The sequence below is a fragment of the Stegostoma tigrinum genome, chromosome 17 (genome assembly GCF_030684315.1).
Source record: "Stegostoma tigrinum isolate sSteTig4 chromosome 17, sSteTig4.hap1, whole genome shotgun sequence".
Taxonomy (NCBI): Eukaryota; Metazoa; Chordata; class Chondrichthyes; order Orectolobiformes; family Stegostomatidae; genus Stegostoma; species Stegostoma tigrinum.
This window is the reverse complement of record NC_081370.1, coordinates 41,019,845-41,033,735: the sequence shown is the minus strand read 5'-3', so window position 1 is coordinate 41,033,735 and position 13,891 is coordinate 41,019,845. Positions and strand designations below refer to the sequence as shown.

The 13,891-nt window shown below is 38.7% G+C and overlaps 1 protein-coding gene across 9 annotated transcripts in view; it reads right to left on the bottom strand.

Moving 5' to 3' along the window:
* Positions 1 to 1,422: 1,422 nt before the first annotated feature.
* The window catches only part of mapk8ip1b (mitogen-activated protein kinase 8 interacting protein 1b), a 144,314-nt gene continuing 131,845 nt past the window's right edge, over positions 1,423 to 13,891 (bottom strand). For 6 of the 9 annotated variants that reach the window (XM_048546077.2, XM_048546082.2, XM_048546080.2 and 3 more), the window contains 6 exons: positions 13,371 to 13,543; positions 12,446 to 12,558; positions 9,447 to 9,566; positions 7,320 to 7,390; positions 5,277 to 5,375; positions 1,424 to 3,613 (listed from right to left, as the gene is read on the bottom strand). In XM_048546077.2, the coding sequence (XP_048402034.1) occupies positions 3,541 to 3,613; positions 5,277 to 5,375; positions 7,320 to 7,390; positions 9,447 to 9,566; positions 12,446 to 12,558; positions 13,371 to 13,543 (649 nt within the window). In that variant the 3' untranslated portion in view covers positions 1,424 to 3,540. Of the gene's footprint in view, positions 3,614 to 5,276; positions 5,376 to 7,319; positions 7,391 to 9,446; positions 9,567 to 12,445; positions 12,559 to 13,370; positions 13,544 to 13,891 lie in introns of all 9 variants that reach the window. The other 3 variants (XM_048546079.2, XM_048546085.2, XM_048546078.2) reach the window with 2 other exon arrangements.

The following is a 13,891-nucleotide window of genomic DNA, read 5'->3' as shown; positions in this document are numbered from 1 at the left end:
AAGTATCCATTGACAGTAAAGAATTTTGGGATATATAAGTTCATGAAGTTCGCATCATAAACACAACACTTTTCTCCTTAACAGGTCAGTCTGCCAACAATAAAATGAGAATAAAGAACAAGATGGATGTGTGCCCTGAACAGAATTACAAGACATGATGAGATAGATATTATCCTGAGACATGCTTGCTGAGCCGGTGGGTTTGATTGCAGACGTGTCATCACCCTGCTAGGAAACATTGTCAGTGCGCCTCTGGTGAAGAATTATTGCTCTGTCCCACTTGCTATTTATATGCCTGTTTGCGGGGATGGTTGGCATCACTGGTGCACTGATGATGTTACCTAGCAGGGTGACAAAACGTCTGCCATCAAACCCACCGGCTCAGCAAACAAGTCATCAACCTCATTCACAACCCGAGTTACAAATCTTAAACTTTATAAATGTAATCCATTGGAAGGTGGGGTGCCCAGTGTATGTTGATCCCTCTGGCACTGTCAATCTTTCCATCAATCCTCTTCTCACATCAATGCACCACTCCTCTCAATATACTGCGAAGATTTCACACGTATCCCAATGCTTTAAGTTGATCTTTGCAGGATTTTTTGTTTTGTCCTGTGCAAGGCAAATAAAGAGGGAAGCAGAGTGCATAATCTTAAAAAAAAGAGAGCCAGAAATTGCACTCACCTTTTTTGGCACCCTCTGCTACAAGTGGTAACTCATGTTCCATGAAGCATAAATTTGCATTCAGAGATGAATGAATTTGTTATTCAAATTTATGAGGCAAACAAATTAGGACACATACCAGCCACAACAATTTCACACTGCATGGTGCAACAGAATAGTAGGACTAATTGACACACCAGTCAGTGATCTCAGTGCTAGAACACTCCAGTGCAGCACTGAAAACTTTGCCAAACAATTAAATTCTGACTGACCCCAGTTTGTAGATTAGATGAAAGTGAAACTACAAACATTTACTAACAGTACCAAAAGATCTGGACTATGCCCTACATGGACAGCCATGTTTAAGACACAGGTCATGTAACCTGCAAACATTGAAACTGTTCAGGGCCCAGATTGCCCACTAGGAATTTCACAGGAAGTTTGTTGGTCCTAAGGTTATGAATCTTCCAAGCTTGCCTCAAAGTCTCCAGGAATTACAAATTCAATTTCTGGGAAACCGTTACTTGCAAAATTCACAAGAAAAATCAAAAGGGGAAACATGAAAGAAAAATTGTTCCTTTTTTTCATTATCCTTGATCACTTTCATCATAAACGTGGAGGCGGCGGAGGGGTGGAGACTCACTAGCGCATCAGGATTAATTAATTTGAGTAACAGTATTTCTAATGTTTGTGGGAGGGTGGTGTTCCGTCAAGTTGTATCTAATAAAAGGCAGGAAGGGGACAAAAGGATTAGAGGCAGGAAGGCATATGATGAAAGTTCATGGGGCATAGTCAACCTAGAGTTAGCACACTTCAATTTTCTGTACAAAAATCATAGCTATCAGCTATAGTAATGCAATCCCAGGATTAGCAACCAGGAGGGGAAGTCTCGATTGTGGCAAAATGACTGTTGCAAAACACATCTCACTGTACGTAAACACAAATTGGCAAAATAGACAAAAAGAAAAAGGGGACAAATGTGCAGGGGAATTTCACCTTTGTCAATCCATAGCTTTAATGGAAAAAGGCTGGAATTGAGGAATTTTAATCTCTAAATCCCAGGTCATAAATACAGAAGTTGTCCTTTTCAGCTAGTACAGAGCAACTGCAGACGGATAAAACCAGGAAATAATGAATTATGATAATGGTCTATTATACATTACCATGGTGAATTTGGGCACGATTTAAAAAAAGGGATAGATACATTTTAGTTTCAATTGTGTGAAGGTCACTTTAAAAAAAAGAAAGGTCAGAAAGTTATTTCAAAAAGTGAACCAAATGCATCATTTCCAAACACATGATATGGCAACTGACTAACATGATGTGTGATATTAACAGATACAGAGTTTACATTGCTGAGTTTATGATAAACAGAAAAACAAATGATTGCAGACTACTGGCAAAAACTGAAAGAAGTGGGGATGTTGTAAATCACAGACAAAAACAGAATTTGCTGGAAAAACTCAGCAGGTCTGGCAGCATCTGTAATGAGAAATCAGAGTTAAACATTTTAGGTACAGTGACCATTCTCAGTTTAGTTTGAGTCCAGTTGAGAAGAGTCAGATTTCAGTTTCATGCTAGCTAAAGAGAGACACTCAGTTCAGGAGAGCAGGTCATCCTAGCAGAAAGGCAAATTAGTTTGTAATGTCTCTAAGCCATCAAGTTTTGTGTATTCATTTTCAAGCCATCAGACATGGAAAAAAAAGATTTAAGCCATTACAATTAAGAGAAGATTCAGGCCATCATAACTGGAAGGAAGAAGTGTTAAAACTGTTTCAGCAGTCCAAAAAGAAAACTGGAAAAAGTCAGTTAAGTAAAGACTCAAAATAGAAGTGATATTTCTCTGCGATGGGATATCTGAAAAAGGATACTGCTGGGGCAAAAAAGATTGAATCATGTTGTTTTATGTTAAAATGATTTAAAATGAATTTACATACACAAATATCAATATAGATTTGTTTACTTTTCTTTTGTGCAATAAACTTGAGTTTGCATGTTAAAAAGAACATTGACAGCCTTGTGTGGATATAGTCAATGACTAAACACCACAGTAACAAACTAAAAATACAAATTAAGATCAACTAAATTAGCTTTCATTCTGGGATCTACTTGCCCATCAGCTTGGATTGTAACAGAATGCCATGTTATGAAAACAATTTAAAACCTATGCATCACAATTGAAACAATGCCTTTGACTATATTGTAATGCGGTACCACACGCTTGTGAACTTGCAAAGGGCTGTGCAGCAATTGAGAATTGATTAGCCTGATGTCACCCATGAAGCTATGTGACCTTCAGCAAAGCTTGGTCTTCTTGATGAAGGTGGTAATCGTGCAGATTTTTTTTGAAAAAAAAAAGGAATGACTGTTGTGCAAAGAAGCAAAGTGGAGAAGAAGGTGCTGTCATCAACCCTTTAAATAAATCATGTTGTACACTCCATGAACAAAGTTTAAGAACTTTACACACAACACTATTAATGAATACAGTGTAACATCATTGTTACAATGAATCTTGTAACTCCCTAGTGGTTTGGTGTCATTCTGTCCTGCTATTTTGCCAGGTTTAAATACTGGCCCACCACACAGAGTACATACCAAATGCATCACATGGGTGTTAAGAAGCAAGCAGTAGAGCTGTTCTGCCATGATATGATGGAACATAAGATAGGACTGGGTTTGCAGAGAAGAGGGATAAGAGGCACAAACTGATGGAGAATGCTGTCAACCCGTGTAGCATGGCTAAAAGTAACAATAGGTAAAATGTTTCAAATGAGATGTCGTATAGTTCTGTATCATGATATAAGACCTCTGGCTCAGTATGTTCATGCATCATGGTGAGTTTGAGAAGTTCACAGCAGCACCACAGGTCAGAGGCTTCTACTCCAGATAGATGTCTTCTGTTGGACAGGTGTATTCAATGTATTCTTTGTAGAATAGCTGGAAGGCCTTCCTGTACAAGAGGGGAAACAGAAAAAGTTAACTTTGAATGCCAAGCTCATGTCTCCTTCATTGCCCAGCTCTAATCATTTGGCATGAAGGAAAATAGTTTCTAGAACCGTTATAAACCACTTGGGCTGAAAAGAATTGCGTAAAATTGTAATAATGGATTCCACATGGAAGCTCTGCACCCTGGCTGATGAACAGCGATCCATTCTTACAAACCCCCAGCATCAAATGCGTTCATTTTATTCAAATTCAGGAAAAGACGAACTCTATAAATTGTTGCCCAGTTATAATGATTACCATCCCCAACCCTCATTTGAGAAAGGACAAATTGTCATCTTCTACAGTTGTATCCCAATGATTATTCATGTTGGGAAGGCTGCACATGGATTGACGTTTAAAACTAAGATCAACAGATGTTTTTGGGGAGATAAAGGTAATGTGGGATGTGGAGCAAAGGTTGGTAAAGAGGTCAGCCAATTTCAAATCCAGGAGCAAATCACGAAACACAGTCTATTGTCATTTCCATGTTCTAGCTAACACAAATGACAAGAATGAAACAAAGCACAAGATCACTGGATATATAATCTGTGTAAATTTACTGCCAAAGCTCACTTAAAACTGGCTTTGCTTTTAATACAAAGATAGCAAGAACTGCCGATGCTGGAGTCAGAGATAACAGTCTGGCGATGGAGGAACACAGCAGGCCAGACATCAGAGGAGCAGGAAAGCTGACATTGTGGGTCAGGACCCTTCTTCAGAAATGAGAGCGAGAGCGAGAGCGAAGGAAAGAAAGAAAAGTTGGGGGAGTTAGATGGAATATTGATAGGTGAGTGCAGGTGAGGAGTGGTGGGGATTGGTCAGTGAGGTGGAGGGGACAGATATGTGCAGGAAAAGATGGACAGGTTGTGTCAGGTAAAAGAAATGGGGATGAGGGGGGAGGGTTGGACATGGGTTGAGGCTGTGGGTGGGGAGATTTCAAAGCTGGTGAAATCCACGTTTAGGCCATTGGGCTGTCGGCTCCCAAGGCAGATATGAGGTGTTCTTCCTCCAGTTTCCAGGTGGCTGCCTGGCTTGCTGTGCTTCTCCAGCTGATAAGTGTAAGGAAAAAAAAAATCAGGCAGAAAGAATAACCACAAATTTTGTGAAGGTAGGATCATAAAACCAGAATGTAGATAGAGTCCATTTAACCCATCATTTCTTTGCCATATCTTTATGTGGTGTAAATTTCCCTTTAAAAAGGCTAATATGGTGCAATGTTCATTATTATTATTGTAGACCATTCCATGCTCCAACTCCGTTCTGTGTAAGAAGATTCCTCCCAGCTAATCAGACTGCAAAGGCTTTGATTTATCACCTGCACTGATCAACTGTATCTTCTTAATTTCTCTTGGTTTCTGCATGTACTGTGAAGGTCACTCCAGTCTCTCTAGTGGGACTACGAACCTAAAACTGAGTCATGGATGCGGGTCTACCTATACAGCCAGAAGTGACACTCTGACAAAAGGGAAAATGGGCCTAAGACAAGATGACACTCGTGCAGTGTCCACTGTCTGAGCAACACTTCCTTTAAACACACTGACCCTCAGGAGCACGCAGTGAATTTCTCCTTTTTATCACACACACACACACACACACAAAAAGGAAGTTTGAAAGAGATAAAAACATACCCCACTGATTCGGCTATTGGTTTGGTTGAATCCTCAGAGACAAAAACATGGGAAGCAAATCGATGGTCTGAAGGATGTTTGGTAATAAATCCAAAATATCTGGAAAGAGAAAAAAAATGCAGCAGGAATACAACATAGATTTTTCTGAGAACTTTACAGTGTAAAAGGAAGCTCTTTTACCCATCGTGCCTCATTTGAAAAAATAAAGTTCGTACCACTCCCTTTCACTTTCCCCGAAGCATCATTTATCCTTTGAGTATTTATCCAATGGAAACTTACTATTGAACTTACTTACATCTCTCTTTCAAATAAAGCAGCCCAGATCAAAAAAAAATCCCTGTCTAAAAACTCCTCTCCGTCTGGAATTTTAAATAAATAAATAACAGGCAGATGCTGGAGATCTGAAACAAAAACAAGATTGTTGGAGAAGCTCAGCAGGTCTGGCAGCAACTGTGGGGAGAGAGCGGAGTTAATGTTTCAAACCAGTGACTCAGAACAAAATGAACACCTTCAACAAGTCCTAACCTTCTCCGTTCACAGGAGAACAATTCCAGTTTCGTTTGTCTCCCCAGCGAGAGTCTGGAATCATGGAATACAATCTCTAGAATAATACATCTCAGGAAGAAACCAAGCAATTGAGTCTGCACCAGTTCTGTTTCAGAGGAACAATCTGGTTAATCCCACTCTTTTCCACTCCCTACAATTACTCCCTTTCAAAAGATGTATCCAAACCCCTTTTGAAGATTATTGAATTTGCTTCCAAAACAAAACACTTTTCACTTCATTTCAGTTCCAAAGACACCAATTCCTCTAGCTCTGAAGAAATGTCACTGGACCCGAAACATTAACTGATTTCTGTCCATAGATATGGCCATACTTGCTGAGATTTTCCAGCAATTTGTTTTTGTTTCAGGTTCCAGCATCCAGCGTTGAGTTTTTCGGTCAATTCCTCGATTTTCTCCTTCTTCACATTCCCCATTGTTGGAACCAATCCAACAAATTTCCTTCACAACCCCTTCAAAACCTAAGCTGCCATGCCCCTTTCTATATGAAAGAACGCAGATGCTTTACAGTTACAATGTTTGTTAAAATCTCTACTTTTAGGTCCTTTTTCATCTTTGTACTTCAGACTATTCCAGATGCTGCCCTGTATGCTAACCTTCCAAATTCTTGAGCTATACAAGACTCTGCTATTTGTTTCTTAATCTCCTTGCTAGGCCACTGAGGACAGGGAATAGAATGGGAATGAGCATGGGTATGAGAATACTGGTGTGGGACTGGTGCCACGTCGGCTAGAGAGAATTGGGACACCAGATTCCTGTTCCTGGTGAGCACTGTTACTGATATTATTACTTCCATATTTTTAACATGGAATTTAAATGATCAAAGTGCCACAGCACAAGGTGAACCAACGTTGTGCTGGTTTATTAATTCCAATCTGTTGAATGGCCATTTCAGTCACATAACCACTTTACTCAATTAACTAGATAACAGGTGGGGACTGACTGGATTTGTCTGTGATACAGTCCATGGGTGAATATCCAGGTGAAAGATTTAGCCCATGGTACTGCAATAACTTGCATTTATATTGTGCTTTTAAACATCATGATGGCTCAGTGGTTAGCACTGCAGCTTCACAGAGTGCCAGGGACCTGCGCTCGATTCCAGCCTGACTGCGTGGATTTCTTCTGGTTTCCTCCCATAATCCAAAGGTGTGCAGGTTTGGTGGATTGACCCTGCTAAATTGCCCAGTGTCCAAGGATGTTGGTTAACCACAGGAAATGCAGGCTTACGGAAATAGAGCCGAATGCTCTTCAGAGGGTAGATGTGGATGTATGGGCCGAATGGTATGTTTTCACACTGTGGGGATTCTATGATGTGTGAGAATAAACATCTGAAGCGGAGAAGATAATATGGCTGGGTTGACAAAGATTTCCAGCAAACGGGAATGTCCTTTCCTGCCGTGGTGCCGAGTATTCATTGCAGTTACATTGTTCTCATCAATATCAACAGTTGCCATTTGAAGAATTCTATAGGACTTACTTGGTGTTCTTTGGATGGTACCCGCAGAAAGAAACGTTTTTCAGCTGAAAAAAGTGACTGCATTTACTGGCCTGTCATAAAACAAAAGATAGGAGCAGAATTCATTTTAAAAAGCAGCATTTTATGCTTCATATTTGTGCAGATGCAAGTGTACTTTTTTGCATGGGCATTTTAAACATGAAACGATAGCCAACTCTTTCATGGCATTGCTCAGAATAAGTCTCTCAATATAGTCAGTCACTTCTGGTCAAATAGCACGTACTATTTTGCTGCTAAGGTGGAAGAGTGTTTAATTGTGTCAATCCTTCAAAGCACAACAGGAAGTTGCTCAGAATGGGATTACAACGAGGGATGTTCATAAATTAGTGGGTGACAGTACGTTTCCAACACAAAGTTAGAAGAAACCAGCATAATACTTATTACTGCACTTTGAAACATGACATATGAAGTCTGCAGATATTTCGAGTGTTTATTTCATCCCAGTTTAGATGCAACATCTCGCAATGGCCACTGATGTATATTGTTTAAATTAATAAAAGGATGCTACATAATTTATTGTTGATATTTTCAGACTCTAATTCCATGGTGTACAAATTCCTGCGCTGTGTTTGATGAGCAGAAAGAGTAATAAAGAGCATGATCCCACTTGTATATATATCATAGTGTTAGTTATTAAAGGAATGTTGGTTAAAAACTAAGGGAGTTAATGTAAAATGTATAACATGAAAAATTTGAAATAAAGTTAAAAACAAAATTAGTTTTGTGTCGGTGAAGAGATTTCCGAATTAAGGGAATGAATGTACAATATACAGGTTACAGAATTGTAGAACAGCATCGCATAGAAGGTAGGTTCTTGGACTCCAGTTTATGCCAGATTTTTCAGAAGTGTACTTTAGTCAGTAATTCCCTCACTTGTTCCCCTCATCCCTGAAAATTTTCTCCCAGATATTCACCCAATTCCCTCTTAAAATAGGTTGTTATTGAATCAGTATCAATCACACTATCAGCAATTTACTCCAAACATTAATAGCTTGCTGTGTGACCAGGATTTCCTTCAGGTTGCCTCCGGCTCTTTTGCTAATTATTTGAAATCTGCATATTCTGATTTCTGAGTCCTCAGCCCAGTTTTTCTTTATTTGAAATCATGAGTTTCAATAAAGTAAAGACTTTTATCAAATCTCTTCACTTTTTTAAAAAACTTGAGGAGAATGACCCTTGTTTTGCCACTCTCATTATGTAACTAATCCCAGAAAAATTCCTGTGAATCACACCTGTAACCTCTCCACATTAATTTTTCTTTTAAACTGTTAGCTTTCCACTCAGTTACACAACTTCTTTCCCCACTGTGTTTCTGTTGACATTTATGATGGAAGTTGTCCAGGAAAGCTAAAACTACACGCTACCATCAGTGAATGTGCTGCAGGATGGGAGCATTTGACTAAATGATGACTTCTACAAAACTTTCCAATATAAACATGGAATAGGAAATACACAGAGTGTAGGACTGTAAGACAAGCACTGATTAATGTTGCACACTTTTCTGGTAACATCCCTCATCAAGGAACAATGATCTGACAAAACATATGCAGCTCCATGAGAGGCGTATTACTTCAAGTTATATAGCCTAATTATTTCTGTCTAATCGATATCACATGGCTTTATATGAGGGGGGAGCTCACAGGATCATAGATCGGTTAAAGTAGAGAAGGAAGTCAATTTCTTTAATGCCCGGCCTCTGCAAGAGCAAATCAGCTCACTCACCCTGCCTCTGTAGCCTTGTAAAATAGATCTCTCTTCAGCTATTTAGCCAATTAACTTTAGAAAGCCATTTTGAACCTGACATTACCAAAATCTCAGGCAACACATTCTAGATTCTAGACCACTCACTTTGAGAAAGGTTTTCCTCAAACTTGCTGCTGGTGGGCCTAACTGAGCCTGAGCATGAAAACGTAATGCAATTTCTCCACTGGGAGAATGCAGAATTGTGTCAAGGCCATTTCAGTTATAAATGTAGAAATAGGATTCTCTGAAGGGAAAATGTTCCATGCGAGAATTTTGTGCTGTGAACTACCGTCATTCCATTCAACAGTTAAGTTATGAGAGTGTTACAGACAAGATATAAGTGACCTTTTCATAGACTCCACGTCCATCGAGTTGTACAGCTATTTTAATTCCTTGCATACTGATCTCCAGGACACAGCTAGAGGGAGGGTTGAACTGCACAGTCAATCTCCTTGTTGTTGCAATCTATAAAGAAGGAAGTTGTTGTTTAGACTTCAAGTACAGAAGTTGAAGTGCCATTTTTAAAAGAGCAATTTAATCCTGTATCCGTTCATTTTTTTTCCTCCCTTTGATACATACAAATCCCAACCAATATCTAAAAACAAAATGTCACAATAACAGACAATCCAGTCATATCCTTCAGCAGTTTGTGCAAGTGTGCTGCGCATAAAGTGGCTACAAATTGTTTCCAACAGTGCCAAAGTGCTTAATATGATGGAATGTGTTGAGTAATATTTTAGGACTTGGGTTTCAAGGTGGATGTGGGTTAGTTCTCTGAAGTTAATATTTTTCCAACTGGTCAGAAATTCATTTGGAACAGTGACTCAAAAGCAAAAGTTCCAAAAAGAGCATGTTACTGCAGTTAGTTTTAATAGATTGAATGTTTATGCTGCTAATGTTCCAACAGACCAGAAAAGCTTTAGTTTTATCTTTTTAATTCTGTCCAGAAGAGTCAAGACTCAATTTTGGTTGGAACAGTTTCTCAGACCAGACAAATCAAAAACTTAGTTCAGGGGAACGAGTCACCAGAGTTAAAATTTTATTCCGTGGAACTTCTAGGCCAGGGGAAACCAGATAGAAATCTTCAAGATGCTAGAACTGAAAAAAAAACGTTTAGGCACCAAACTTGTGAAATGTTCATGCAAGTAAACTTGGAAAGGAATCATAAAATTATCTTAGTTGAAGGGAAAGAAACTGGGAGGAGTCAGTTAAGTTAAAAACAAAGATTTAAAAGTAAAACTTTTCTGAAATAGACTATTTGTAATAAAACAGTTGGAAAACAGGTTAAACCTCCTTTTGCTATTTAGAGTTAACATCTTTCTAACTCTCCTATAATGTGTATACAACTTGGTTTATTTATTTCTTGTGTTTAAAACTTATGCTGTGTTGTTAAAACATATGTGCAGTCTCATATGACTATGTTCGAGTAAATAATCATGAACCAAGTGCAAAAATTGAGCAGGTCATGTCTCAAGCCAGGTTTCGTTTAGGGAGATGACCTCCCCAGTATTCCCATTGGCTAGGATCAGAACAACTTTGGGAAGCTGCGAGATTATGAAAGACAATATAAATGCAAGCTTAAAATTTTCCTTCCTATCAGCATTTTTTAAATTCACTCACAGGGTATGGGCATCGCTGGCTAGATCAGCATTTATTGCCCACAGGACCATTAAGAGTAAACCACATTGCTGTGGATCTGTAGTCAAATATAGACCAGACCAGGTAAGGATGAGAGATTTCCTTCTGAAGGATATTAGAGTGAAACAGATGGGTTTTTTTCAACAATTGAAATGGTTTCATGATCATTATTAGACCCTTAATTCCAGATTTTTTTTTACTGAATTCAAATTCTACCATCTTCCATGGTGGGATTTGAACCAGGGTTTCCGGAACATCAGCTGATCATTCTGGAATAACAGTACAGCAAAAATACCACAAGACCATTGCCTCCCTTCAATTAAGCATATTTGATCATGTTCTTGCTGAGGTCTAACAATCGTCTTCCCAATAAGATCCTTTAAGGTAGGTAAACCCTGTGACGTATTGTGCTCAAAACACCCTTTCAGCCATCGATGATGGTTGAGATAATCCACATCCCTCAACTCCTTGAGGGATCAACAATCTCTCTCAGCCTCAGAAATATTCTTGGGGAAACCACTAACTTCTGTGCAAAGAATTTCCAAGATTTATGACAATTTGAGTGAGAAAATGCATCTTGATCTTACTCGTAAATGATTGATCACTTATCACTTATGGGGTGCATGTTCTGGAATCATTAAAAAAAGGGAAAAAAAAGTTGTTGTCTGTTCTTCAGAAACTTACATATTTCAAACTGAGATCATGTCATTTTTCTAAATTCAAGAAAGCATACACCTAATGAACTCAGTTCTCCTATGAGAAGCTCTGTCAACCCAGGAACCAATCTAGTAAACCATGTTGTACCACCTCTAATGGAAGTACATGCTTCATTAAAATGATCAAAACTATACTGAGTACTCCAGGTGTTGTCTCATTGAAGTCCTGCACAAATTGCAGCAAAACTAGCCTAATCATGATCCAACCCCATTACAATATAGACCAAGATGCCACTTGCCTTCCCTATTATTCGTGTACCTGCATGGTCACTGTGTTCTTTTCACTAATGCATTCAAGTCATTCTGAACTTCAACATTTACAAGCTTCATCTCAATAAAAACTCTGCTTTTCTATTCTTACTACCAAAACGAATAAGCTCACGTTACCCAATCTTTACACCCATCTGTAACCTCCTGGTCCACTATCTTAACCTTCTATATCTCTTTGCAGCAGCCTGCGTCCTTCACACAGCCTCCATTCTCATCCACTTTGGCATCATCTGCAACTTTGCACTACTGTGCCACTTCATGTGTCATTTATAGACATTGCAGACAGTGAACTTCAGGTACTGATCCTTGATGCAATTCACGATTCACAGCCTAACTTGAAAATATCGTTTTTATCCTACTTTTTGGTTCGTGTTTGTTAGCTAATACATTAACCATGCCTTGATTATACTAAACTCCAAATGACTATTTTGTGCACAAACTTTGTGTTATTAATTGCTTTTTCTTTAAATAAAGAGGGTCCAGGATGTGGAAATGCACAGAAATTACATCAGCTGCTTTCCCTTTATCCACAAAAGATTCTAACAAACTTATCCAACTCACTTAAAAGCCAACATTTTCATTCATCATTTAAATCTCAGTTCAAGAGTTTATTTCCCACCATCCCATATGAGGCATATTTCTACTGTTTCAAGTCCAGGATAAAACAGTTCCATTTTGATTTTCAGAAGATAGTATTTTCTCAGTTAATTTTCATGTTACCTTCTGCATGGCTGCACACAGTACATCATTCCCTTTATGGTATGGCACTTGGACTGAACCCAGGAATTTCAGATGGAATTTATCTACCCAGTCATTCTTTTCTGCTACTGCTGCTGAGACATACACAGGAAGGGGGGGGGAAAAGAATGCATATTTGTAACATCAATCTATTTGTTTAAGGAATGTTTTAAAACAAGCTCTAAATTTTTGACTGACTGGAAACATTTAATTACTATAGGGTTGAAATGATTTCTGGTGTTGCACTGATAGCATGCACTTAACATTGGAATAAACATCACTTCCGGCTACCTCAAAATGGACGACAAGCCTAGTCTGTATTAAAGTAACACCATGTTCGATTTGACATGGAAGTGCTAGAAAAATAAAAGTGGTCTAATTTTAGCGCTTACCATTTTACAGAAAATGCAAGTTAATGTTTTCATTGTGGGAGCAAGATCAAATTGATCTCTTTTCTGGGCCAGAAGAAATGATTACCATGGTGTCAAAATGTTGCTTATGGACTTTGTTACCTCCCTCACTTTTGAAAAGCAAGTTTAATGTACAAATCCACTTTCCAAATATTGGGAAGGCCAAGGGCAAGTTGCTATTAACATGAAGGACAAATCGATCACCAACTTTACTTCTCAGCATTACCCTATCCCCCAACTGGCTGAGCAATTTGCTTATTGCGCAGGTGTCAGTTTACTTTTCAGTAATATCGTGGCTGAATCTAATCAAAAATTTGACTGATCAAAAATTAGAACAGAAAGTCGTCCATCAGTCTAGTGTTTTGAGCTAACCTCTCTCCTTTCTCTAGAGGCGCTGCCTGACAGTGAGATTCAGTTTTCTGCATTCCATCGCGTTGCTTGCATTATGTTTATTGGTATGAGTGCCTGGCTTTACTAAATTTATGCAAGTGGAATACCGGAAAATTGTCCTCGTTCCATGTTGACTTCGAGTGCATAGTATGCTGGGAAGATTCCTCTTTCACCCGTTCGCATATTGTAGGCATGGTACCAGTAATCATCAGCCTGCACGTCTACTAGAAGAGGGTCGTCCACCTCTAACTCCAGCTCATCATCATGTCGGGGCACAAATCTACACAGGGTGACAAGGAAGACCACCTTAAAAAGAGAAAAGAAAAGCCCTTCCAAGCACTAAAACTTCATTGAAATTAAACTCAGGTGGAAGTCTAATTGCAGTGAATTTACAGATAGTCACATTTGTGATTTACGAATAAATGAGTCAAATTCAATTGCTTTTAATCAAATAGCAATTTTTTTTTAAAAAGTGACTGAATTTAGTATGGTCTTTCATCACCACTGCACATCCAAAGCCAATAAAGTATTTTTGAAGTGTAGTCATTATGATGTTGGAAACAAATCAGCTTGTTTTTACTTGGGAGCGCCTATGAACAGCAATGTGACAATAATCAGATAATCTATT